Source organism: Vulpes vulpes, chromosome 4 (assembly GCF_048418805.1).
Source record: "Vulpes vulpes isolate BD-2025 chromosome 4, VulVul3, whole genome shotgun sequence".
NCBI lineage: Eukaryota > Metazoa > Chordata > Mammalia > Carnivora > Canidae > Vulpes > Vulpes vulpes.
In genome coordinates this window covers 128,520,844-128,547,078 of record NC_132783.1, presented here as the reverse complement: position 1 = coordinate 128,547,078, position 26,235 = coordinate 128,520,844, and the positions used below count along the sequence as shown (strand labels likewise).

Below are 26,235 nucleotides of genomic sequence, written 5' to 3'. Positions count from 1 at the left end.
ACCTCTTTTGGTTTGATACATATTAAAGACAAGAAACCAACATAGCAAAACAAAACAAAAACAAAAACAAAAAAAAAACACCAAACAAAAAACCCCCCCACAAACCTCTAATCCCCGGAGGCATGTGGGCGGCAACAGCATTCAAAGCTTTTCTTAACACAGCTTCTACCATATAGGATGAAGCTCTAACAAGCAGATCATCTTAGCTAAAGAATAATAACCTAAATTTCATCCTTATTTAAAAAGTCTTCCTTTTAACGCTGCTCCTAGAGGTGTGATGAAGACTCAAGCTCCCATATCTGACAGCATGTGTAAGATCATGAATTTGAAAGCAAAGAGATAGTTTCCATGCCTGAATAAAATTATTAATCAATTTAATTGAAGTTTCTGAAAAATATTACATCATTTCAAAGATCTGTTTCTAAGAACTGAGATGAGAAGGTGGTCATAGAAGGAATTTCTGTCTTCTGCTTTGTTAATAAGAACCTGTCTGCCATAATAAGAACCTGTATTCGCTTTTGAGTATTCTCAGCTGGGCAAGTCCAAGGCCATAATTTGACTTTAAATTTCAAGTCCAGGCCATGGCATTTGCATCGCATCAGATGCTGAGGAGTTCATGTGCAGCAGCATTAGTTTTTTATGATTATATTCCTGCTAGACCTCTCAATGGCATTTGGTGCTTCTAACAGAAATGCAATCTGGCTGTCATAGAAACTAAATGAGGTTTGTCCATCACTCACCCCCACGGAAAGGCTCCTTGTTATTGACAAGTTGGAGAGCTCTAGTGTGGTGTGTGCGCTTCATCTCATATATTTCCTGTCATAAATGGCTGATGTTGCAGAAAAATGGAGAAACGTATGTGTGAGACGAAATGGGAGGAAGCCAGGGAAGTTGGAGGAGTCATCAGAGAGCAATGCAAGTCTGACCCTAATAAAGAGGGTCACGGAAGGGAAGGGAAGGGAGGGTCAGGGTCAGGGAAGAATGTTGGAAAGAAACATCTCAGAGTACTATGCAGGGTAAAGAAGTTTTAGCAAGGCTGTTGGGGAGTCTTCAAACCACATCTGCGGCCTGGTGTCTTCTGTATCTTTCAGGATCAGGACTGCCATGCTCAGTCATTGGCTAGGAGCAGGCTGTGGGAAGCTTGGAGTTGGCACAACTGTGGCAATGGGTCTCTGAGTGTTGATGGCAGGACCTTTGGTGAGCTAAGCTTCCTATGGTTGGGGGTCCACGAGGTGTAGTATTCTCTTGGTTGCTAGATATACCCTACCATTTTAAAGACAATGAGACGAGAAGAGGAAGGTAGAAATGGGTTGTAGTTTGAGAGACGTTTGGATTCAAGGCAAGGTTTTCTGTTGTTTTTTGAGCTAGAAAAACTTCAGTATGTTTGAAAGCCTAGAAGAGGGAATCTGCATGATGGGAGAAGTTAAAGTAGAGGAAGAGAAGAAAGGAAAGGGGAGAATTCAGGTGGGGAGTGTGTGTGTGTGTGTGTGAGAGAGAGAGAGAGAGAGAGAGAGAATTAGTTAACTGTGAAGGAAGAAGACTACAGTGAAAGAAGGATGAAGAAATTGGATAAAGGTTATGGATTTGAGGAGGGACATCTTATTCCCTGGGGTAATGTCTGAATATGGGTTAAGGCTGAATGTCATTGGAAGTTGAAGGGAATTGTGCTTGTTTTTTTTCAATTTCATTCAAAATAGGAAGGAAAAAGAGGTAAGATTGGGCTTAGAGAAAGACTCTGCAGATCAATTTCTTGATGAAGTAGGAGGCGAAGTTATCTGCTGAAGGTATTTATTGTAACTCTTCTCGTGTGACAAAATTCCATACATAAAACTATAAGAGAAATAATATTTAGTATATTAAAATTAATATGTCAAATATATCTTTATATTAAGATGATTATCTAATACATATATCTTTCGTAGGCATGTGTATTTTTGTTTCTTGGTGTATAACCCAAAACTCTAAAATATTCTCTTGATTTAATTAGGAATTTTAAAAACTGACATTGTATTGAATTTGTCATTCTCAATCAGAAAAAAATTACTGGAAATATACTGTCAGTGTATTACATATATTTGCTATCAAATTTAACAAAAACAAAAATGCTTTTGAACCATGTAATTTATCTCTTAAATAATTTCATCATATGAGCATATACTGGCTTACCATATTAAAAAGTAGACAGTAAAGTATTTCATAATTGGAGGGGGATTTTGACATCATTGGTTTCTAATGTGAGGGCCTCAGACTCCCAGAATCTATAAATTGAGCAATAAGTGTTGATGGCCTATTTTCTTTCTTTCCTTCTCTCTCTCTCTCTCTTTCTTCTTTTCTTTTCTTTTCTTTCTTTTCTTTTTTCTTTTCTTTTCTTTCTTTTCTTCTTTCTTTCTTTCTTTCTTTCTTTCTTTCTTTCTTCTTTCTTCTCTTTATTTTTTTGATGATCTATTTTCAAATTTCAACATATCAAATGGAAATCACACTTTACCCACATGAAGGCTGAGGTTATAATGACTTAAAATGATTTCAATTCAGTGGGGCCACTCTTCAGAAGCTCCAATGGGCCTTTGCAATATTAAAGTATGGAAAATGCATTAATCAGTATTTAATCAAAGAATTTTAAAAATACACAAAGGCTTCTGAAATACAGGATTAGGGTAGGGAAAAGATTATAAAAGTTTGAGGTAACTGGTAGTAAAAAAAAGTTGGGAAAATTGATTTCATCTAATCCTGTAATTTGCAGATGAGGAAACTGGGGGGATAAATAGTTTACCCAATATTACTTCGTGGTTCATTAGTAGTAGAACCTGTTTTAGGATTTGCCTATTTTGGAAGTTGTGAAAAAATTACCTAACATGCTATTTTCTTGGGTGTTAGGGTTTTGAATATTGTATCATGGTGTTTAGTGTTCTAAGCATTTGGAGCCCAAATGCTTCATGTTTTGTTTGGAGTTGCTTTGGGAATGAGTATGTCTGAGTAAGGAATGTTCTAGTCCAAACACTAGGCCAACTTTCCAGTAAAGTAGTTAAAAAAAAAAAAAGTTCCACAGAGGTAATTGAAAAGCAAAAGCCTTCAAAAGAGTTCTCATAGTAAAGAGGTGCCATAAAAGCCTAATTAATTTCAAAGTCCATCTTCATTCTTCATAATTTTAGGGTAGTCCTCATTCATATCCACTCTAGTTACAACAGTAATTTAAATAGAGCACATAATTAAACTATTAGTGGATGAATCTGCAAAAAGAAAACTTATTTTGGCTCTTCTAAATTTTAATCTTAAGTGCGCACACTAAATGTTTACATTCTCATCAAATAATTAACATATATTCACAATTAACAAACAGGAACAATCTTTATACAAAAATTCTGCTACCACTGTCATTTTTAAAACATTTATCCTGCCAGCAAGAGAGGAGACAGTTGTGCCTGTTTCAGGATAGATAATTTGAATAAAGAATATAAGATACAGTCATAATTAGAAGTTCAAACAATAGTTTTCCTTCTTGTGAAATGTTTTAATATTTTCTTCCTTATATTTCTTTATTCTTCTTCCTCATATTTCTTTAGATAACACAATCATTTCTTCTCATTTTTTTTTCTTTTTAAGGAGGGGAGGTTGTCTACAGAAGGGAGGTGGTCTAAAAGAAGTGCCTTCATAACTGCAGCTGAGGCAGAGATGGGATATTTAGTAATTCTTACATTTCATTGGTGTAGTCTTCCAAGATATCAAAATCATTTTCTAAGTCCAAAGTTCAAAACCTCATAATCAAGATTTTATAACAAATGGTAATGAGTAGTTGTGTGCATTCATTTTCTATGATATCCAATCACATGTCAATTAAAACTTAGACTTCATTTTGGCAGCAAATGAACATAGCAGAATGAACAAAGCTGAGACCTAGTCATTGTCATAGATGCAACCTGGAAAAAAAAAAAGTACAAATTTCAATATAGTTATACAAAACACATATCTTTTAAGTGTTCCAAGGTTAGAAATGTGGGTGATTCACACCTTCCCAGTTTAGGATTAAAAAAATGTAGAATTGACCCATTTTATGAAAAAGTAGTTAAATGGAAGATCATATATATATTTAACTTTCAATGCTCAGTATATAATTCAAACTAAGTTTTTGGACAGATTTATTCTTTATCAAAATGAGACTGAGGATTATTTTATTGGGCAATTAATTAAATGTATCTTTGGTAGTTACTGTAAATGAGATTGGAGATATTAAATATCAGTACGATCCTAAATTTAAAAGGAAACTAAAAGGCCACATGAGTAACTATATGCATCATTTCAGTTGAGATTAAGTTTTTAGAGTGTAATTTATAAATATGTGATGCTAAAAGAACACTGGCAAGTAATATAGGTTATGAAATAAGTACGTATTAACTGGTCAAGTATACATATGTTTGTGGATGAAAGTAATTAGAAATTAAGATTAATAGTATAATGAAAAATTCACTAATAATTTTCATGCTTCTGTTTTTGAAGAAAATAAATAAGATTCTCCCTTGATTTCCAGTCATGTGCACAAATAATTTTTAAAAATTATATCACAGTATCTACTTTTCCTAACATTTTCAAGTGATTCAAATTCTGATCCGACTGGAAAGCTCTAATTAATCCAGCAAGCTACTTTTAGTTTTTATAAGAACAAAAATTCACTGTTACTGTTCTTGGAGGTGGGTGCCATGTGAGACTTACCATCAGCAATATCATCATAGATCTCTCCATCACTGTAAATATAGAAAATAATTTTTATTAAAAAATATGTTCTTAACATTAAGGCAATATTTAGATTAAAAAGCTAGTAATATAAAAAAGCTAGTAATATGATTTTATATGACAAAATTAAGCATTTAAGGATAAGAAGTTAAATGTCATTCACTTAAGTGGGAAGAAATTTCATAGTCATCTGCATCATCTTTCATTGGTTTAACCTAATCCTCTGTTATATTCTAAAAATAACCAAAAGACCCACAACTTATTCCATATCATAGACATGGAATAGTGGAAACATGCCTCAGGAGCCCCACATATGCTTTATTCATCTTTAGATCCAACTGTGAGCCTAGCATAGAGCTGGGTGTTGTAAGAAGTACCTTTTGAACTGCACAAACTGAACAAGCATAGCACAATACTCCACTTGGGGCTCTAATGGATTTTTTAAATGTACAAATATTAATTATAAAATATATAAATTTTCAAATTTATATTTCAAAATGAGTAGCCAAGATATGGTTCGTATGGTGATTCTTATGTTATATAATCCTAAAAATATTTATGGTTATAAACTGCATGCACAGTAATAGTTCTGGCTACTTTTACACATTTTGGTTGTACTTGGTCCTGAATCTTTGTAAAATATTCCTTTGTACACACCTACTGAGTCTCTCCTATGTACCAGGAGATATAGACATGAGTAAGACAGAAGCTTGGATTTCAAGATGCTTATAATCTAATGGAGGAGAGAATTATATGCAAGTAATTAAAATAGAAAGTATGATAAATGCTAATATAGTCTTGAAACATAGAATACAGTTTTTTGTTTTGTTTTGTTTTTAGAATACAGTTTTAAAGTTCAGAAATATAAGAGGACTTTCACTTTGACCAGATCCACTATTGGTTTCTGTATTATCTCTGCTTTTATCATGGAAGCAGCAGCAGGCTCTCCAAGTCACTGCCAACTGTGGCAGATGCTGTGAGTTGCCTATGTCTTTGTTTGGATCCTTTCTCTGAGATTAGGGAGGGTTTGGCTAATAGAAATCTGACACAAATACAAAGAGGACAGATTTTCCTATCATTCATTCAATAAGCACTTATTAAGTATTCACATCAATAGATGGTGAACCCATAATTTCTTAGAGTATAAATTCTAAACCTCTCTTCATCATCCTGGAATAATCACTGATGAAGTTGTCCTCGTTATGCCATATATTCTTTCCTTGAAATTTGTATCTTTCATAAAATAGAAAAGTGCCTTGCCCACCATTGTGATTAATGCTCTGAGAAAAAGAAAAGTATTGTGATTATTTTTCTTTTGACTCTTTACTAGTTTGCTGACAAAGCATTAGCATTGAGTTGTCTCTTTCTGATTGGTGTCAGGTTGTTTATGTATACAGTTTGTGAGTCTTCCTTGATTTTTTTATTATGCAGAATTCTGTAAATATTAATGTTTGTGTATGACCTGATAATGGAGTTCATTTCTTGCATTAATATACTTGCAACAGAATCTTATAACATTTGAGGGGGATTCTAATAGAACACTAGTACCAGACTGTGACAATGTCTTATTCATAAGAATAGAAGAATCGACTATCTTTTTTCTGGCATGCTTCCAAAAGAGCAAGTTAATACTCTACTATGCCTAGTAAAGAAAAGCCCTCAACTGAAGATTACTAACAGGTGACATTAGCACCTACTGTGTAAACACTAATTGGCTCCTGATTAATTCATTTCAACCAACTGTATTAATCAGTAAGTGATTGGCAAACTATTAATGAAAGTGTTAGTGGTTGTCCCCTGTCTCCAATGTTTTGCCCTGTCTCCAATGAATATATATAATTATGAACTGTATACTCATGAATGAGAAGGGTTCTTATCTATTTAAAAGAGTGACACTTTATGAAAACCATAACTTTATTATGGATCTTACCCTACTGACATTAATATAGCATATTTTTAAAAAATTTATTTATGGCAGTTCAGTAGAATGTATTATTTAAATATCAGAAATCTTTCTTATAAAAAGTATAATATTTGTTTTACAAGTACAGTAACAGAAGAATATGAACTTACTTGTCTACCAAGTAACTCCGAAGGACATAACCATCTATGAAAAAAGAAAATAAATTTTATTAATAGTACAGAATTGAATAATCTTTACTGTTTCTTTTAAGAAAGTGAGATAATTGAATATTTAATAGGACACAATGTAATATAATATACTGAATAATTATATCTATCTCCAAATAGATATAATCTAATGGAGGAGATTTTTCTTATTTGTGTCCACTGTTCTCCCCTTCTTTCCTTCTCCTTTTCTAACTTTTCTCTCTCTCTCTCCTACATGTCTCTTTTTCTCCATTCACAATCTTTCCTCTTAAAGAGAATCAAATTATCTCCTTCTCCAAGCTACTGCAGGTTGTAGCACAAGGCTCCTTCAGATTTCCTTCATGGTGATACCCATGCCACACAACCTAGGGAGAATTTATAGTTTCTCTAAATATAAAAGTAGTTTGTAGATAGGTATTTTAAATACCACCAGATCAAAGCCTTAAGTTTTCAAATTGTATTATATTACAGTCAAAACTGCATTTAACTTCCTTTCAAATCAGCAATCTTGTGATTCCTTGTGGGAGTAGGCTTTTTTTTTTTTTTTTTTTTTTTTAAGATTTTATTTATTTACTCATGAGAGACACACACAGAAAGGCAGAGACATAGGCAGGGGGAGAAGCAGGCTCCAGGCAGGAAGCCAGACGTGGGTCTCGATCCCGGGTTTCCGGGATCCTGCCCTGGGCTGAAGGCAGCGCTAAACTGCTGAGCCACCAGGGCTGCCCAGGAGTAGGCATTCTAAATGGTTGCAAAATAATTCTCATGTTCAGCGTGGTAGGTCTTCCATACTGCTTTTGCCATTTGACAGAGTGTCAATGTGTGCATTTTCATCTTTCACAAAACAAATCATTATTAGAAGAACACATACCAAGCATTCTAGTGATTCTCCTATTGAATAGGAAATAGACCATATTTTAGGCAAAACAAGCAAAGGTGGGTTTTTTGGGTTTTTTTGTTTTTTGTTTTTGAACACCTTATCTTTGCCCTTATGGTGCAAAATAATCCTAAGGAAAAAAATACAAGATATTTTTCTTGAGAAAATTTCTGCTGACATTTAATTAATATTATTAAGCTTTGGAATAATTAGTTTTGTGTTAGCACCTAAACACTACTATATGCTTGAGATTACTACCATTCATTGCCTTGTCAACACAACCTCTGAATTCTTTCAGAGTCTATCTATTCAGCTTGGTCTACTTTAGATCTAATTTTTAAGTAGAGTAAATGTGTAAAAAATTAAAAACCAGGAAGGTCATAGGCAAAGATTAACACATATAATAAATTTACTTGAGTATACTTATATTGCCATTGATTTAACATGCAAAAACATTTTTTAAAAAAGTTGAGACCTTACAAATGAAACTATAGATTAAGACTTAAGAAGATGAACTTTCCCTTGAAATATTCCAGAGTAAAAAAAACAAAAACAAAAACAAAAAACTCCACTGAAATATTTTATCAAGAGATTCATGACTTTTTAATGAAAACTTTATTAGAATTCTATTTGGAAAGGAAGAATCAAAGTTATCTTTGAATTCCTGTAGTATGGAAATAATGAAGCATGTGTCAAAATGATAAAAGCACAATAATGTAATATTTTTCTCAGACAATGAAAAATTAGACCTTGTTATACCTTCCTTTTTAAATTTCAGTTAAAGCAAAAGTAGTAAAAATTATTAATGTAAGAACATCTAAAATTAATATTCTTAGTTGCTTTGATATCACAGTTCTTTTATTCATTTCATGTTAACAGACTTCTAAAAAAATTAAGATATATATCATAATTTAACATAATTTTTAAAGGGGGGATAAACTCATCTCTAAAAAATTCAATTCTATACATGTCTCTCAAAAGAGAAAAATCTAGGCAGATAACAAGTTTTTAGAACAAATTGTGGATTTCGTGTCATGGTCCCAATAACTGAAATCTGTCTTTACGTGCACTGATGTTGGGAGCTAAAATAAAAAGTGAAGTGTTCTCTATAGTAATATAGACTATTTGACTATAGTAATAGTCAAATGGTTTTTTGTTTGTTTGTTTTTTTAGTCAAATGTTTTTGTTTCCATTAGTTAAAGCTGGTGTTTCTGCTTTTGTTTTGAAATTTTTTCTTAAAACAAATTGGGAAATAAAGGAATACAATATTAAGTGTACCCACGAGATATTTATGTTTAAGTTAATAATTTAAAAGTAATGATGTGGATGAGCTGAAGCTTTTTACAACAAAGGCAATGTCATTGCGAGCTATTCAGGCTTTGTAATGTCCCTGAACTAAAATTAGAAGATACAAAATCAGAGAAACATACAAGAAATATAAACTGTTGTCAGAGACTAGACTTAACCCAGCATCAAATATATTTGTTTTTTTAAAAAGTCTTTAGAAGATTAAAAGAAATAAAGAACAAAACAAAGAGAATATAGGCACTATTTTTGGAAATTAAAGGTTTTTATTTTTCTTTGCTTTTACATAATCTTTTAAAAATTCATTTATGCTAAAGTTGTGTAGACCTGGATAAAGTACTATCTGTAGTAATTAAGCATTAAATAGTTCTTTATATGACCAAAGTTAATAACTCATGATCTACAGTTTAATAGCCTATCTTTGCAAAATTAATTATAAAAAATATATTTTAGATCTCAAATCCCTATTACATTTCTTCCTATATCTTGCCTGTTCAAGAGCTCTAAGGAATGGCTTTCCCTTTTGTTGAATGCTCTGCTGTTGCTGTTACTTGTGTGTGTGAGCTACATAAATGTGAATGATTATGAATATTATTTAGGAAAAATATATCAAGGAGATGCAGTGTGGGACAGTACTATACTGCTCTATTTTAGTTTCCTGAAATGATGTGATAATTTAGGGCTCATTAGCTATAAAATTACTATTATATAGCATTTTTACAGGGTCAATGACTTAATACAGTATAGATTTTGCTGTCTAGCACCTTTAAAAATCTGTAAAACTTCATTCTATTAAAAGCATCATTCATGACAGTGCTGAAACAAGTGACTTACCATGATTTTTATATTTTATATAATCTCTCCATTATAGTTCCTAGAAATAATTTTTTTGCAATAGGAAAATGATCTCTTTGCTTAAATGTTCCATGTACATCCATCATAAGGAATATAGATAAAAAATACATATGAAATAAGCAAAAAAGTCATCATGGCTCCATACCATGTAGAATGACTGCCATGTTTACTGTGGGTGCTGGCATACCAGGGATTCTCATACTTAAGAGAATTTCATATTCATATTCATGAATATGAATTTCATATTCATACAACAGAACACAGTGGCTTGAGACAAGGGTTTTGAAATATGTGGTGGGATAGAGCTAATTAAGAAAGTCACATCCATTCCCCATATGTGCCAACTCTCAGGACTGATTCACCTTGTTATGAAAGAAATATAAAATCATCTTTGGAAAAGTTGAAAATATCTTCATTCTAATATTTTCACATTTTTCACTTAATAAAAACAACAGTTTCTATTATTTATGATTTCACTTGTCATGAGCAAGTCCCGAAATAAAGTTAAATTTACTCAATTTGGCCTCATGTAGTTTAAAAACAGTGAAATCAGGGATCCCTGGGTGGCTCATCGGTTTAGCGCCTGCCTTTGGCCCAGGGCACAATCCTGGAGTCCCGGGATCGAGTCCCACGTCAGGCTCCCGGCATGGAGCCTGCTTCTCCCTCTGCCTGTGTGTCTCTGCCTCTCTCTCTGTGTGTGTCTATCATAAATAAATAAATAAATCTTTAAAAAAAAGTAAAAATAAAAATAAAAACAGTGAAATCATGTCGTACAGATTTACCCGGGCAAGGGGACCATGTCTGACTTCAAGGGAACATACTTAAAATGTAACAAAGAAAAAAATAAAACACAGTGTATAAGACTAAATATGAATTATTAGCCTGCTGTTATAGAAACATTCTCTCTCCCTCTCTTCCTTCTCTCCGTCCTCTCTACTTACTTCTAGGACTTCAAATCGGGGGACTTTCAACATTTTGGATTTAAAAAATTTTCTTCAGTGAGCACGTGCTGTTTTAAAATTGAAAACGAAATGATTTAAACAAAGAAATGATCAGTTGGATTTGAGAAAATCCAAACTATCTTTGAAATTCCCTTTCCTTGATGCCCAAAGAAAATGGAGAGCATTTTAACCACAAATAAATCCGTTCATGTCTCCTTCCACATTTTTTGTAGAACATTTTTCTCCAGTGACAGGAGGTGGGGAAACCCACAGCTTATGAGACATTGAGTTGTGGAATACGCTCAAATATTAGCGAGAAATTCTAAACATTTGGGAATGTGCCAGAAATACATATTTAAGATCTCAACGCCTCTGCGCTATGTTTTCCACAAGCCAGTGGGTGAACTGATCAAATGTGATAATGCTTGTAATAGTGGCTTGTACTCAATTCCACCATGGGAAGAGATTATTTGTTAATACTTTCGCCTCTAATTTCTACCATTACAAATTAAGTTTCAGTAAGCTATGTTTTCTTTTCTTTGATGGATTAAGGAATGGAAAGTAAGGAAAATGTTAAGGTTACCATGGTGTTGGATTGCAAATGCCTTTACAGCCAAGCAGATATAGAAGTAAGGAACTGAAAGATTTAAAGCCTCCTAAATAATACACAACAAGCAAGCTACATCAGTAAGGCTAGGATAGAGAACTGTCTTCTAGCAAGTTAAACTATTCCACAGACTTCTTCCTGTGTGTGTCTATATGTCAGACTTTCATCTGGTTCTCCAACTGCAATCTCCAAATTGTTACATTCAGCTCAGGAAGCCCTGAACAAGGTGCCAGGCACCACAGGATGTGTTGGCAGTACAATGTTGAGAACATTTCAGTGAAGTTACTCTCAAGCTCAGAGTCTAATAAGAATAGCAGATTGGTAAAACAGTAAGGACAATTCCAGAGACAGAAGAAGTAGCATGGTGGGGCAGGGGAGAGATAAATTGTGATGGGTGACTGGGGAGTAGGGAGTGGGTGTGCTTCCAATTTTAGGTGACAACAGGATTGCTTTTAATAGGCAATTATGGGCATTTGAAGTAGAATAAAATAGCATAGAAGGATGAAATAGCCTAATTTACTTAGGGAATGACAAGTACGTAGTATATACTTTTGGAGCATCCGTTGCAGACGGGAAATAGTTGATGAGATTGAAGTTAGATCTACAGGGTTTTATGTACTAGCCTCAGATAATATTTGTATATTTAAAAATCATATCTGAGTAACAGTGTGGCAGGGAGATTGGCTGAGAGTAAGGGTAAAGTAGACATAGCATTTGAAAGGCTATTGCAATAATGAATGTAGATGAGGGAGGTTAAATCCACACAATTCTCTCCAATCCTATAGAAGTCATGAGCAACGGATCAGAGATAAGGGAGAGTAAGAATACCAAGGATCCAGTTCAAGGGAGGAATAAGCAGGAAGTTTAGAAAAATTAAGAAAAGCAGGAGATCTGGCAAAATAAAAGTGAAATTAAGCAGGTACAATAATCACATTTTGGAACAAAGCTTAACATGAAAGGCAATAGCAGATGCTCCAGGTGGCCTTCCCATAGACCTTCACCCTAACCATGTTGGTGCTTTTTGGTTCACCCAACTTCCAAAGAATAACACTTGCAGTTTTTTTTTTTTTTTTAACTGATCATTTTTCTCTTGTCTTCCAGATGTCCTTTTCAGCTTGCTCAGTATCCTGAATGGCTCACCACCTGCCCAGGAGGAGGCTTCAACTCCACATTAACAGGAATTGATGTATAAATACCCCAATTTGTTTTTCCCTGGATGTGATAATACTGCCACTTCGAATTCCCAACTGGAATAAGCTCCAATGATCTAAGTGGCAACCTTTTCCATAACAAGGCTTTGTCAACTGCCTTTCTTTTCCTGTCTACTTTCCCACTTGCCTTTGAGTGTTTCCTAGAATCACCTCCTAAACCAGGAAACCAAGCTAAGGCAAAGTCCAGTCCAAAGAAACTCTTTAAATAAAAAAAAACAACAGGTACACAAGCACTACTGATAGAATCATCAGGTTTCCGTCCTGTGTGGGATGGACCCCGAGCCCTCTAAGCCTTGAATAAGCCTTGAATTCGTTATCAGTGAGCCTGGGAATTGTAAAGGGCATTGGTATTGCCCCAGAAAAAAAAAAAAAAAAAAAAAAAAAAAAAGATAAAAGTGACATGGGGCCCTTGACTGTGATCTATCAGCATTTTACGTAATGTTTGCCCTTCTAATTTTTAACAGATGATAAATTCTAAGAGGGCAGGAGCCCTCCAATATTCATAACAGTACTAAGGATTATTGAGGTCCAAATAGGAAATGAGTGCAGATTACAAAATTATCCCTAAGTAGTTACTGTTTTTCTCATTCCTAAGGTCTACTAGCTCCTGGAAAGAGGAGTCTTCTCCAAATTTCTGTTTCTGGTGCTGCATCTTCCTGCCCACCTACATCCACACAGGTTGTTGATGAAGCCATTTACACCCTTGTTACTCGAGAGTATGTTCCATGGACCAGCAGCATCCATTCCCTGGCAGCTTGGAAAAGTGCTGAATGTTACACTTCACCTCAGACCTACTGAGTTAGATTCAGCATTTTTGACAGGATCCCCATGAGAGGGGTTATGGTTTTTGAAGTTTAAGGAGCATTTCTTTAGATGGGATTTGGTGCTAGAGACAAGAATCTTGGGACAGCATGGCAAGATTGGTCTGCAGCTTGTATCCCAGAGAGAGGGTCACAGGACAAGCACTAGGACAATTCACTCATAAAAAATGTCATATACTTTGGAAAGCAGAGGAAAGAAAACAGGTTCATTTAGGCTCATTACTCCAGCCCCTATTAGCAGTATAGTTCAGTTTCTTTATTTACATAAATTTTTAGAAGATTTTATTTATTTGAGAGAGAGATCACAAGCAGTGGGGAGTAGAGGGAGAAGCAGACTCCCTGCTGAGTAGGGAGCCCGAGATGGGACTCCATCCCAGGACCCCAGGATCAAGACCTGGGCCCAAGACAGATGCTTAACTGAGCCACCCAGGCACCCTATTTACATAATTTTTTAAAAAGATTTTATTTATTTATTCATGGGAGACACAGAGAAAGAGATGCAGAGACACAGGGAGAGGGAGAAACAGGCTCCCTGTGGGGAGCCCCATGTGGGACTTGATCCCAGGACTCTCGGATCACACCCTGAGCCGAAAGCAGACACGCTCAACCTCTGAGCCACCCAGGCATCCCATATTTACATAATTTTTAAAAAAGATTTAATTTATTTATTCATGAAAGACACACACGCACAGAGAGAGAGAGAGAGAGAGGCAGAGACACGGGCAGAGGGAGAAGCAGGCTCCATGCAGGGAGCGTGACGTGGGACTCGATCCCAGGTCTCCTGGATCATGCCCAGGGCTGAAAGCGGTGCTAAACCGCTGAGCCACCTGGGATGCCCCTAATAATTTTTAACATGGCTGTAAATCCATCCCATGTTAAGCAGGCTTCTTATTTCTCTTACTATTGTGTCGTGAGAATTTCCTCACATTATTATCATAATCATCATGTAATATTCAATCTGGTATATTAATCAGAATCTATTTAATACCTTTTAAGTTTTTAAACTTTTTAATATTTTTGATGATCTTTTAATGCATACAGCTTTTCTGCACTTAAAGCTGTTGCTTGGGGTACATGCTCACAAACGTTAGTCTGAATGGGGGCTTTCTTTGTCTCCTGCAGCACTTGTTTACACATTATCTCCAGTGACCTTTGAGTCTTAATACTACACTACCCGTGTCTTTTATTCTTTGTACCCACATTTCATTTTCTCCTTTTAAAAACCAACCACACCTCCTCCATGATAACTTTAGATCCATTTCCCCAACCTTGAGTCACTGGTTTTATTCTTAAAACTCCCATTTCAGTTCCTGTCCCTGAGTCACCTTCCTGTCATTAAAATTCGACTCAGAGTTCATGTTTTCCACACAGACTAACCAAGCTGATAGGGGGCATCCATGCTGACTATTGGATTTTAAATACAGGACACATAATTCTGAATTACTCCTCCCTGGACTTTAAATAAAATAAACTTCCTTTTAAAATTTGACAGAAACATTTCCAACTGCAGTTTCAATAGCCGATAAAGTCAAATAAGACAAGGACTCTCTTGTATTCAATACTATGCTGTATTAAGGAGTGCACTTGTCATCATGAGTGCTGGGTCATGTATGGAAGTGCTGGCTCACTATGTTGTACACCTGAAACTAATATAATGCTGCATGATAACTACCCTGAATTAAAATTAAGTTAAATTGAATTAAAAAATAAATATAGGAAGCACTTTTTTTTTTTTCCAGGAAGCACAATTTGGAGCTACTCTTCCCTGAACTTTAAGTGAAATAAGCCTTCTTTGAAAATTTGACAAAAGCATTTCCCTCTGTCAGTTTTTTTTCCCCCTCTGTCAGTTTTAATAGCTGATAAAGTCAAAGACAGGGACTGTCTTATATTCATTTGGAATACTATGTTGTATTGAGTGTGTCCAAGTAGGAAAAGAAAACAAGTAGATTTGCAAGGTAGGAAAACTGGAAATTCTAGATATGACATGTGCTATATAATTTCAAAACTAGGCCAGAACAAGAGCCACTCACTACTTTAGCACAGTGGTTCTCACTTTGGTGTACCTGAGAATAAGTTAGGGAAGAAGTGATGATCACATGTTCCATCTGACTCCCCAGAACTCATAACTTAGCAAGTCAAGGGTGAGTCCAGGAAACTGATTTTAATACACAAAGGGTTTTCTGATCCTGGTGGTCTGTGGGACCACATTTTGAGAAGTACTAATTTGGTATTACTTTGGCACCACAGTGCCAAAAATAGCAGGTTTTTAAGTGAAAAAGGATTAAAATACAATACATTGATTTCAGCACAGCACGATCTCTAGTTTCTTAATGTATGTCCCACAATTCATAAAACACAGACAAAACAAAGATAATAAAACAAGAGCGATCAGGAACACGCATTTGATTATTAAATCCTGGAGTGCCATAGCAGCGAAGAGTAAGCAGTGACTTACATTTTCCTTCTTCATTTCTGCAGAGAACTTTTGTATCATCAGTGCTTTGTATAACTTCAAGAGATTCACCAGGCTTCACCTGTAGATCTCTGGTCCCCCATCTTTTAGAAGTTAAGGCGGGTGCTACTTTGGTGGAATACAGGACTCTAATTTCACCATCATACTGGAAAAATAAAGAAAAACATTTAATTTATTGATTGATGTGATTATTAAAGTAATCCATCTATTGACAGGTTTATTAAGAAAGCCTTTGCTAAATAAATAGTTCCTTGTTTTCAAAAAATAATGTAAAAATATTAAGGAATAATTTTTGAGGGAAAACCACTCATAATCTCACCAACCTAATATAATCACTATTTTAAAAATTAAAAACATTTAAAAAATTTAAGGTGTACATGTGTTGATTTGATATAGATTACAAAATGACAACCATTGTGGCTTTAGCTAACACTTCTATCACTTTACATAATTACCATTTCTTTTTTTGTGGTGAGAACATTTAAGATTTACTCTCTTCACAACTTTCAAGTATATAATGCAGTATTGCTAACTATAATGACCATGCTGTACAGTAGACCCCTGAAACTTATTCATATTATAACTGAAAGTTTATACCCTTTGACCAATGTCTCCTCCACGTCCTACCCCAGGCTCTGGTAACTATCATTTTACTTTGTTTCTGCGAGTTTGGCTTTTTAAGATTCCACGTATAAATGATTATTGTAGGATATTTGTCTTTCTCTGTTTGACTTATTTCACTTAGCATAATGCCCTTAGGGGCCATCCATGTTGTCACAAGTGGCAAGATTTCCTTCTTTTTTTCATGGCTGAATAATATTCCAGGGTATGTATATGTATGCGTGTTTATATAAGAATCTTTTTAAAAAGATTTTTATTTTATTTATTTATTTATGAGAGACACACAGAGAGAGGCAGACACACAGGCAGAGGGAGAGGCAGGCTCTGTGCAGGGAGCCTGACGTGGGACTCAATCTTGGGACCGGGATCATGCCCTGAGCCGAATGCAGATGCTCAACTGCTGAGCGACCCAGGTGTCCCAAGAATCCTTTGTTTTTGTCCATTCTACTTCTAGATTGTCTTATTAAAGGTCAAAGAATGGCTAAATCTAAATTATTATTGCACTATATATATATATATTGTGCATGTGTAAGATTTTGCTTGGTTTGTTAAAGGAATACATTCAAATGTAGGGACATTTTTATAGAAAATTAAGCAGTTACAATGGATAACTGACATTGACAATTCTGCTTTTAATACCTGCAGTTTGGTATTTAAAATCATTGTTTTTTTTCCCCCACTAGTGCTTTGAACTTTGTCTGATAATTAAATATGACATACTTTAAACTTTTTCCTGAAGTCTTTCTCTTCTTTTTCTTGCTTTTTTAGCTTCTTAAGGTCTTTTTCTTCCGTCTTAGCCTTGGCTCCTTGACTAAGATGGTAGAACATATAAAACAGCATTTAGTTTGGTATAAAAAGAACAGTGTGCAATAGAGACTCCATAACATTACATTTTTGTCAAATTTTGTTTTTAATTAATTCCTTTTCTTAGAAATCTAGTACTTTCACTGTAATAAGTGGTAATATCTCATAACACAGAAATGATTCTTCAAAGAATACAGATTATGAGTAAAATGGAAGGAAGTGATTACCTATTACGGTGAACCATATACAATTATTGAGGTTTAGTGTAAATATGGTTATGTAACAGAGGTTTCATATGATTCAACCTATCTATTGTCAAAATCCCTATATTTTTCAAACCTTCCTGGATAATTAACTGGCTTGGCCAATACCATAGAAAAGGCTTTTTGAAAAAGAACATTTTTTTTTTTAAATTGATTTTTATGTCTTGAAAAGTTTATCAATATGTCTGGTTTTCATATCGGCTTAAAATAGAGCCAGGATAGCATCTCAGAGATACCAAATAGACTAAAGTTAATCGTCATAATAATAAGGCAAAGATAGTGATTCTTCAGCCTGGCCACATATAGAATCACCTGGGAAGTTTTTAAAAAATACCAATGCCTTTGTCTTATTCCTAGACATTCTAATTAAATTAAATACATTCTAATTAATTAGACTGAGTGGGGGCTAGATACTGACATATATTGTAAAGCTCCCCAGGTAATACTAATCTGCAACCAAGGTTGAGGAACATTTGCTAATGTTGAATGTGGATGTTAGGAAAAGGTCAGAAATCTCTGAAGGAGGAAATTTTAAAAATCAGAATTTTTGTGAATAATGAAAGATTCTCAATGCTGATATTAATTTTTATAGAGACCACCTAAAATAAAGTTTTGTTTGTAACTGATTTGTTTACAATGTTTGATTCTTCAGTTTTGAATCTTAGAATTTAGTTCATTTACTGTGAAATGTATTAGCACATTGTCCTGCCTTGGGTTCCGCATCTTTCCTCAGTATCTCCTATATTACGGTGCTCTGGGCAGTAGAGGAATTACTATCTTAAATTAGCCGTTTGGAACTATAAGGATATACATGTTAAAAATGGCCCATGAGCTCTCTTTAAAATAATCTATTGAAATTCAGTTTTAGTTAAAAATAGAATACTATGGGAAAGAACATAAAATAGTCTTAAACTCTGAAAATAAGCAGCAGTAAAGAAAACGGTGCATATCACATAAAGTTTAATCAGCTGGGGTTTATTTTACTTGAAGAAAAGGTCCAGTGTGTACCTGGGTTCCTAGAGAGCTATTTAATGGAATGTGGTGACATTTTTACAGTACTACAAAGCCGAAAAATGCATTAAAAAAATGTCAGGGATAGAAGTCACTTCCCAATGGTGAGGAATTTTCAAACCTAACATATTACTAAAGAAGATTAGATTTTCCTTTCAGATAAAAGGAAAATGATTCTCTTTTCATCTTTCTTGTTTGTTGTGCCTATCGAACTTGATCTTCACATAGAAATGATAGCATATTCTCCCTTCCGTGTCTTTGATCTTGATACTTTCTTTTGTTCAGTAAAATTAACAGTGTTGGTAAAAAAAAAAAAAAACTAAATAAATAAGTACTCATGCCTTTTTGCTGTACAGCATGGAAGACACTGCGTATTCTCTCCCATTTATGTCACTTCCGTCCTTCAACTAATCAAGTCCAAGATCCTTTTATTCACCTTTTTTCCTTAGAAAGCTATAGAAGTGTTCTTACACAGTATGTATTAGCTCATCTCACATGTTCATTGGAATATAAAAAAGCATCTTACCAGGTTATTTTCTACTTCAAAAGAGGCTTCAAAAAGTACTCCTTTGTACTAACTGATCTTAATAGATTTTCATACAGTTTTAACCTAAGGTTAAATTGAAACCTTAGGTGACCTGAAGAATGTCACTATTCACCCTCAATGTTTTCTTTTTTAAATTTGAATGGAACCTTTAAGAATCTGATGCTTTTGTGAAAAAGAGACACAATAAAGTCCTTTTTAAAACACAAATCATCTTTTTTTTCATAAAGGAAAAAATCTTGTGGAGGACACAAGAGATTTGAAGAAGGTGGGTGAAAGGTGAGATATAAACTAAGAAGTGCATTCAAGACAAAAAAAGCTTTTGGGAAAAGGGTAAAAATAAAGGGAGGAGATGAATCAGTGAGATCAGTTGTGATCAGGCTCTAAAATATTTTCTCAGTGACTGAGTATATGAATGAATAAAGAATGTAGACATCAGTGAGTCACAGGGCAGAGAATAATCAGGGGACCAGAAGCAGAACACCCAGGAGAGGGGGAGAAGTAGGGGGGGACCAGGGCTCTTCCCCATAAACCTAGAAGACACTTAAGAGCTGGGATCAGAGAGAGGACAGAGCAAATGGGATCAAACACAGTAGATACACACACTACTGGTCTTTTATTCTAGTCGAATTTTCTGGATCAGTTAGATTCTCATCTCACAATGAGAACATTTTAATTACCTCAGCTCTGCTGGTGGAGCAGGGAAATCAGAGGCATCCACATCATCATAAACTTCATCTCCCACATCTAACAAAAGGCAAAATATCAAATGTTGAAACACTTTTAGTTTGAATTTTGATATGAGCATTCGATGATGTTTTTAATATAAAGATTGTTCTGAGGACAACAAAATAAGTTTTCCTGGGATCTCTGTATATTTCTCCCAAAAGCACTGTCTATTCCTTGAAGGGGAGAGATTTTTTCTCTCCCTGGATGCTTCTGCTAAATTTCCCTCAAGAAAAGCCAGTGACATAATTGTAACTAGCATTATCAGGATAAACCCCTCAAATAGTGATTAAGATTATTTGAAGATCAACATATGTGATGAATGTCAGGTTTAGTAGACAGCTGACAAACGATTTGTTTGTCAAATCAACATTACTGGCCATTGGCAATAGGCAATAGAGATCGAAATCAAGAGTCTTAGGGGTTTTGGGAGGGTATGGTAATATATATTATTTTATTTATATGTCTATATTTGTGTCTGTCTATGTTTGTCTGCACCTATCTATCTATCTATCTATCTATCTATCTATCTATCTACTTACCTACCTACCTACCTACCTATCACTCTCTTTTACTCACTGATCTGTCCTTCATTAGCTTTTAACTTGTAGTAATATTAGGTGTGATACCACCCTAAAGTGGACAGAATATTTCTATTAATAAGGCATGTCTGGTACCAGCAGGTATTGAGAACCAGTGTTGGTAGAAAAACGGCTGTGCCCTTAATAGGTTCAATGGATTTTCCAATCCATGGATACTTTTCTTCCATCTAGACCTCTTGTTAATAAAATCAGGAGGATTGCTTCCTCTGTGCACCTACTAAGTTGCACACAGCAAATTAAGCTGAAGAGATGAGTTGAAGAGAGTACAAATGTTTTAAGGAATGGTTATCATAGAAAGTTTAAATGCTCTGTGCTAGTGGCAAAGATTTAATTTCAAGAGCTCTCTGTACAGCATATGTATAGACTACATACATATGTCTACACATATATGCATATGTGCATATATATACATACATATGTATGTACTCTATACATATATATTACATACACACTTGTCTGTGTGTGAGCATTCTCTCCCCACTGAGGGAATTAATTTCACAACTATGTGAAGAACTAATAATTAATATATAAAAATATGACAGATTATTGGTTTCAAGAATGGGAAAAATTACTATTCCACACACTTGCACTTAGAACACACTTGAGAACAAAAGAAAATTAAGACAAAAAAACATTTTTTTACTTAACTGATCACATTTGCTTCACTTTATACCTACCCTTTGTGGAGCTAAGTTTCTTGAATACTTTTTGAAAATTATAGATTAAGATATAAACTCATCATCAGTTATTGATCAATTTGAATTAGTGTCTTATTTTTTTTTTTTTCAAACTGATAACTGAAAATGAGGTCAGATAAGCAGTCTGGAAGAATAGGTTATCTGTGTGTTTAGTTTTCTCTTTCAATTTATTTATAAATTTGTATCAACTTTTTGAAAGCCCCTGAATATTCTTGTGAGATTTCATTTTGTTCAAAGTCAAGAAGAATCTTTTAAAGGTCTGTCTCAGCAGGGATAAGAAAAAATAAGCTGATCAAAATTGTACAAAGAAGAAACTGTTTTACATTTAGCAGTGGAAAAATTTCCAAATACAATGTAATTTATACATTTAAAAAAATCAAAGAAATTTAGATTTAGAAGGGCCTTGGTGTCATATAATCTGGTACATTTTTAGAAATCATTATGCAGAAGCCCAATATAGCAGGACTGACTGAATTGGGGTAGAGGAGACATGAGAAATCTTGGTGTCCATCCCTGCCTACCTGTTGTTTTCTCCATAGAGACCCCTATGGTGGTTTAAAACCATCAATATTAAAAATTTTCCTCTTCCCACTCTTTAAGTGTTGAGAAACTGCCCCCTGCCCCCAGGAGCAGTTGCTTGACAATTACATGAGTTATTATATCCAGAGCCAGGACTTTAATCTAGAAACCATGACTATATCCAATGCTTTCCCACTATCTCATCTTCAAGAAATGAGATATAAAATACATAATTAGCTTTTATTACTTACCCAATTGTTTAGGAGGAGAAGGGAAACTGGAAAGAAAATGAGAACACATTTATAATCAGACCAATATAAACGAGAAATTGAGACCTTTTATTTAGGGGAGGCATGAACAAGTAATAGCCCAGAGGCTTCAGACTGCTAATTAATCTATTTGATGGTCATTCCTTTCTCATCTCCATTTCTCCACTGAGTCTCAGCTCCTTTCCATCAATTTTCAATTTTGCAAGACTTTTTTTAATTCCAATGGTGGCCAAAAAAGTCAAAAGTCAAGGCATCCAGTGGTTTATTTTGCCCATAGCCATCTATTTTTGAGGTCCTTCCAAATATTTTCAGATTTGTTCTATGAAGTTTGGGCATATTATCACATCAGAGTAAATTAAATGGACTCAATGTTTTGGAGTCATTGTGGCATAGCTCAGGTCAGAACTTTTTATTTGACTTAAAGAGTAGAAATGAACAAAGGTCATAGGATTCTTTCTATGACCATGTCTTCCCAAACAGGAGAATGGTGAATAAGAGAGGAATATCCACTGGAGCCACAGAGGAAGAGCTTATTAATCTGAAATCAGCATTGGGTGGCATTTAGTTGCAATCTAATCAGTAATCTGAAATCAGCATTGGGTGGCATTTAGTTGCAACAGAAAAAGGCCTTTGCTTTTATAACTTTCTGAACTTTAAACACACACACAAACACACATCACTAGAAGAATGGTGCACAGTTATACTAAGGTGTGAAAGGTCATTAGTTCAAATGACTGAAAATCAAAATTAGGAGGTGTGCAATTGGAGCAAGAAAAATAATCTCTGCCTTTATTTCTAAGTAAGGTCATCATTTGAATAATGCTGTATCAAGAGAGGATTTGTTAAAATCAAAGAGGATTTGTTATGTTTACTTACAATTTTGAGTGTCCTGTTTACTAGGTGTTGATTTTAGGTCTCACAGAAGAGTTTAAAATAAGGAATTCAATGTGGAATTAACATTTTATAAAGACTTTAGTGAAGTATGGAGAATCTGTTGAGCTACCGAGATGTTGAATATTTATTTAGAGAAAAGAAATTCCAAATTTTGTCCTTTACTTCCGGCAAATTAATTTTTAAAAGAGGATGTATATTTTGAAGGGTAGTCACTATCAAATATTATATAATATAATGTGGCCTTGGCATTGTGAGCTTTTAGATATGATGCTACATTTTGAAAAAAAGTTCTAAACGCAGTATGTGTGAGTATGTCAGGGTGTGTGTTTGTGCATTTGTGTGTGTTATCTGCACATGTTTGTAGGGAAGGCAAAATATATCTTTAAACCATATGATAATTTTTGAATACTTTGTGTTCCTCTTACATAAATGCGTGAGTGTAAGGGTGACACAGTAAATAAGGCTAAAATGACTAATGGAAAATAACATCGAAGTGACTTAAGCCTGTCAGAATTTGGTTATTGGTTATAAAATATTAGTAGCATTTGATTAAATTAATATTAGTGTAGTTATTGTGCACTGGATTTGGTTGGTTGACTCTTACGATGAACCTTCATTATTGTCTGACTCAGAGACTTTAGGTTTCTCTCGTATACTTTTCTTTCTGTCATCTTTTCCCTTTAACATCTTCAAAATCCCCCAGGACCACGAATTACTCTTCTCTTCAACCTGTAGTGTGGAGCTTAGGAGCATGCAGGCATTGATCAGAATGGAATCATCAATGGAATGTGAAGACGTTGGGTGGACATTCAGATTTTTTATAATTATACTGCATTGATCATTCAGGCAGTAAGTTACTCATTGTAGTCACCAAGATGATGCTTTTAAGTTTATCAGCCACGGTCTTTGAATATTGCTGCTACTGTAGGTAAGTTATTCTTTTCTTTTTTTTTTTTTTAATTCTTAATCTTTTTTTAAATTTTTTAAAAATTTTTATTTATTTATGATAGTCACAGAGAGAGAGAGAGAGAGAGAGAGAGAGAGAGGCAGAGACACAGGCAGAGGGAGAAGCAGGCTCCATGCACTGGGAGCCCAATGTGGGATTCGATCCCGGGCCTCCAGGATCGCGCCCTGGGCCAAAGGCAGGCGCCAAACCGCTGCGCCACCCAGGGATCCCAAGTTATTTTTTTCTATTTAGTGAAATATCTCTTGGTTTTAAAACAGCAAGCTAAATAAAAATTAAGTTTTAAGTGTCAATTTTGCATTATTTTATGTTTAAAATTAAGTGAAAATCTTTGTTTTAAAATATGCCATTATAAAAGTTTAAACACTTAGAGAATTAACAGTTTTTTAATTTTTATTTTTTAATTTAAATTAAATTAATGAACATATAGTGTATTATTAGTTTCAGAGGTAGAGTTCACTGATTCATCAGTTGTACATAACACCCAGTGTTCATTATATCATGTGATCTCCTTAATGCCTGTCACCCAGTTATCCCAGCCCCCTCAGTACTAGTTTTGCCACAAATAGCATATGGTTTCATTTTATTTGGATTGCCTATAACTATGGTTATTATCCAGAGGATAGCCATGCCATGCAACTGATAAACTCTCCAGAGATTATAGATTAATAAAAAAATGATTGTGAAAAGTTTGAAAAAAAATCTACAACAATGATAATTCTTTTTTATTTCATTTCTTTTGACAAAGTTGTTGAGGTTCTTCCAAATAATATGCCACTTCACTTGAAGTGTGGTGCAATTATACTTTCTGACTTACATCTGCTATTAAGTAAACATTCAAACTATTATTCGTGTGGTAATAAGGAGCACTATCTTTTGTTTTTTTTATTCAAACCAGAAATCAACACTAAATTTCGGTAGGCAAAAAATTTTCAAGAAAGCAGTTCACTGATTATTCTTACCCATCATCAGCATCTTCTTCTTCAATCCCATCATAAATATCATCATCTGGGGGAGGAGGTGGGAACATCCCTTCATTTGGATGGTGGGGGAGAGAAACTTCTGTTAATTTTATAATTTGGTCATGTAATAGTCACTCAAAATTTGATAATAAATTAAACTGCAGAAAACATCCCTGTTCCTTATTAACCATTTAATTAAAGAATAACTTTATTTTCCCACTCTTACATAGATAGTAGGTAAATTAATTGTTTTGTTGATTATTTTTACAGGAATTCTTAGTGGTGAAATTTGAATATTGAATATGAAGAATGATAAAGGGTACTGTGCAGTGGGGAGGATAAATATGAGAAAAATAAAACTGAGTTGAAGATAGAGTTAAAATATTGTGGAAAAGAGAAGGAAGGAGGTGATAAGAACAATTTAATTAATAGTGAGGGGACATTCAGAAAAAGAGAATGATCAAGATATAAGTGAAGAAAAACAGAATTAAAGGTGAATTTGTGAATTTTGGTGGTAGCTCTGATTCATTTAATCAAAGTGATATTTTAGGAGTTAAAAAACCCTTTGCTGTAAATCCCCAGGAACCTTGCTATTTGGCAAATATTTATTTATGAAATGTTTATTGAGTACCTCCTCCATGCAGAAATGTGTACAAAGAATTTATAACCTGACTTTTAGGATGAGAATTTTAGCACTTCAAGGTATTAGTAAAATACCTTTATTTTGGTGATGAGGATATGAGGAGTTTTTAGCAGTCATAGTTAAGGTAACCATATAAGTTATCATCCAAATAAGGATACTTCTGAAAGTGAAGGGAGATACTATTAATAATTGTGCTCAGACAATTGGCATAAATCAAGACTGCCCTGGGCACACTGGAAATAGAGTCACCCTATAACCCATAACAAACTTGGAGGAAAGAAGTGACTTGTTTAGGGTCACTCAGTGGTCAGGACTGCAATCTAGGTCATTAGCTCCTAATCCAGTGGTACCACATTAAGATCCTCCTCATTATGTGCAAACAAAAGCAGCTTGATATTAATATAGACAAAAATGGTGAAGACATAAAGAAATTGCTGATAAAAGTGTGTGGCTTACCTCCACTTCCACTCTGACTGTGGCTAGGAAAAAAATAAACAAATTAAATGAGCTTATGAATTATGTAGCTAATGGGAAGGAATGGTCTATATTGAACAGTTATGTAAAAGAGAAATAACACTGCAGTTAAAAGTTATCAGGATGTTGTATGTAAAGAGGAAGAAACATTGTTCCTTATCATAATAGAAACAAGGCAAAAACCAAACCAAAACAAACTAATAAGAACCAAGTGAACATTAGTACTACATAAAGTCTTCAAAACAACGTTACTGTTTGCTTCTAACATTTCCCGTGAGGTAGTTTTCAGGTTATACATTATTATATCATTCTGTAGATAG

At 34.4% G+C, this 26,235-nt stretch overlaps 1 protein-coding gene across 3 annotated transcripts in view; it reads right to left on the bottom strand.

Annotated features, from left to right (window-relative positions):
* Positions 1-3,245: 3,245 nt before the first annotated feature.
* FYB1 (FYN binding protein 1) overlaps positions 3,246-26,235 on the bottom strand; it is a 146,434-nt gene continuing 123,444 nt past the window's right edge. For 2 of the 3 annotated variants that reach the window (XM_072757046.1, XM_026016716.2), the window contains 10 exons: positions 25,898-25,920; positions 24,799-24,868; positions 23,477-23,614; positions 21,961-21,986; positions 19,845-19,911; positions 17,263-17,353; positions 15,904-16,066; positions 6,799-6,832; positions 4,705-4,736; positions 3,246-3,914 (listed from right to left, as the gene is read on the bottom strand). In XM_072757046.1, coding sequence (XP_072613147.1) covers positions 3,892-3,914; positions 4,705-4,736; positions 6,799-6,832; positions 15,904-16,066; positions 17,263-17,353; positions 19,845-19,911; positions 21,961-21,986; positions 23,477-23,614; positions 24,799-24,868; positions 25,898-25,920 — 667 coding nt within the window. In that variant the 3' untranslated portion in view covers positions 3,246-3,891. The remainder of the gene's footprint in view (positions 3,915-4,704; positions 4,737-6,798; positions 6,833-15,903; positions 16,067-17,262; positions 17,354-19,844; positions 19,912-21,960; positions 21,987-23,476; positions 23,615-24,798; positions 24,869-25,897; positions 25,921-26,235) is intronic. The other variant, XM_072757047.1, reaches the window with a different exon arrangement.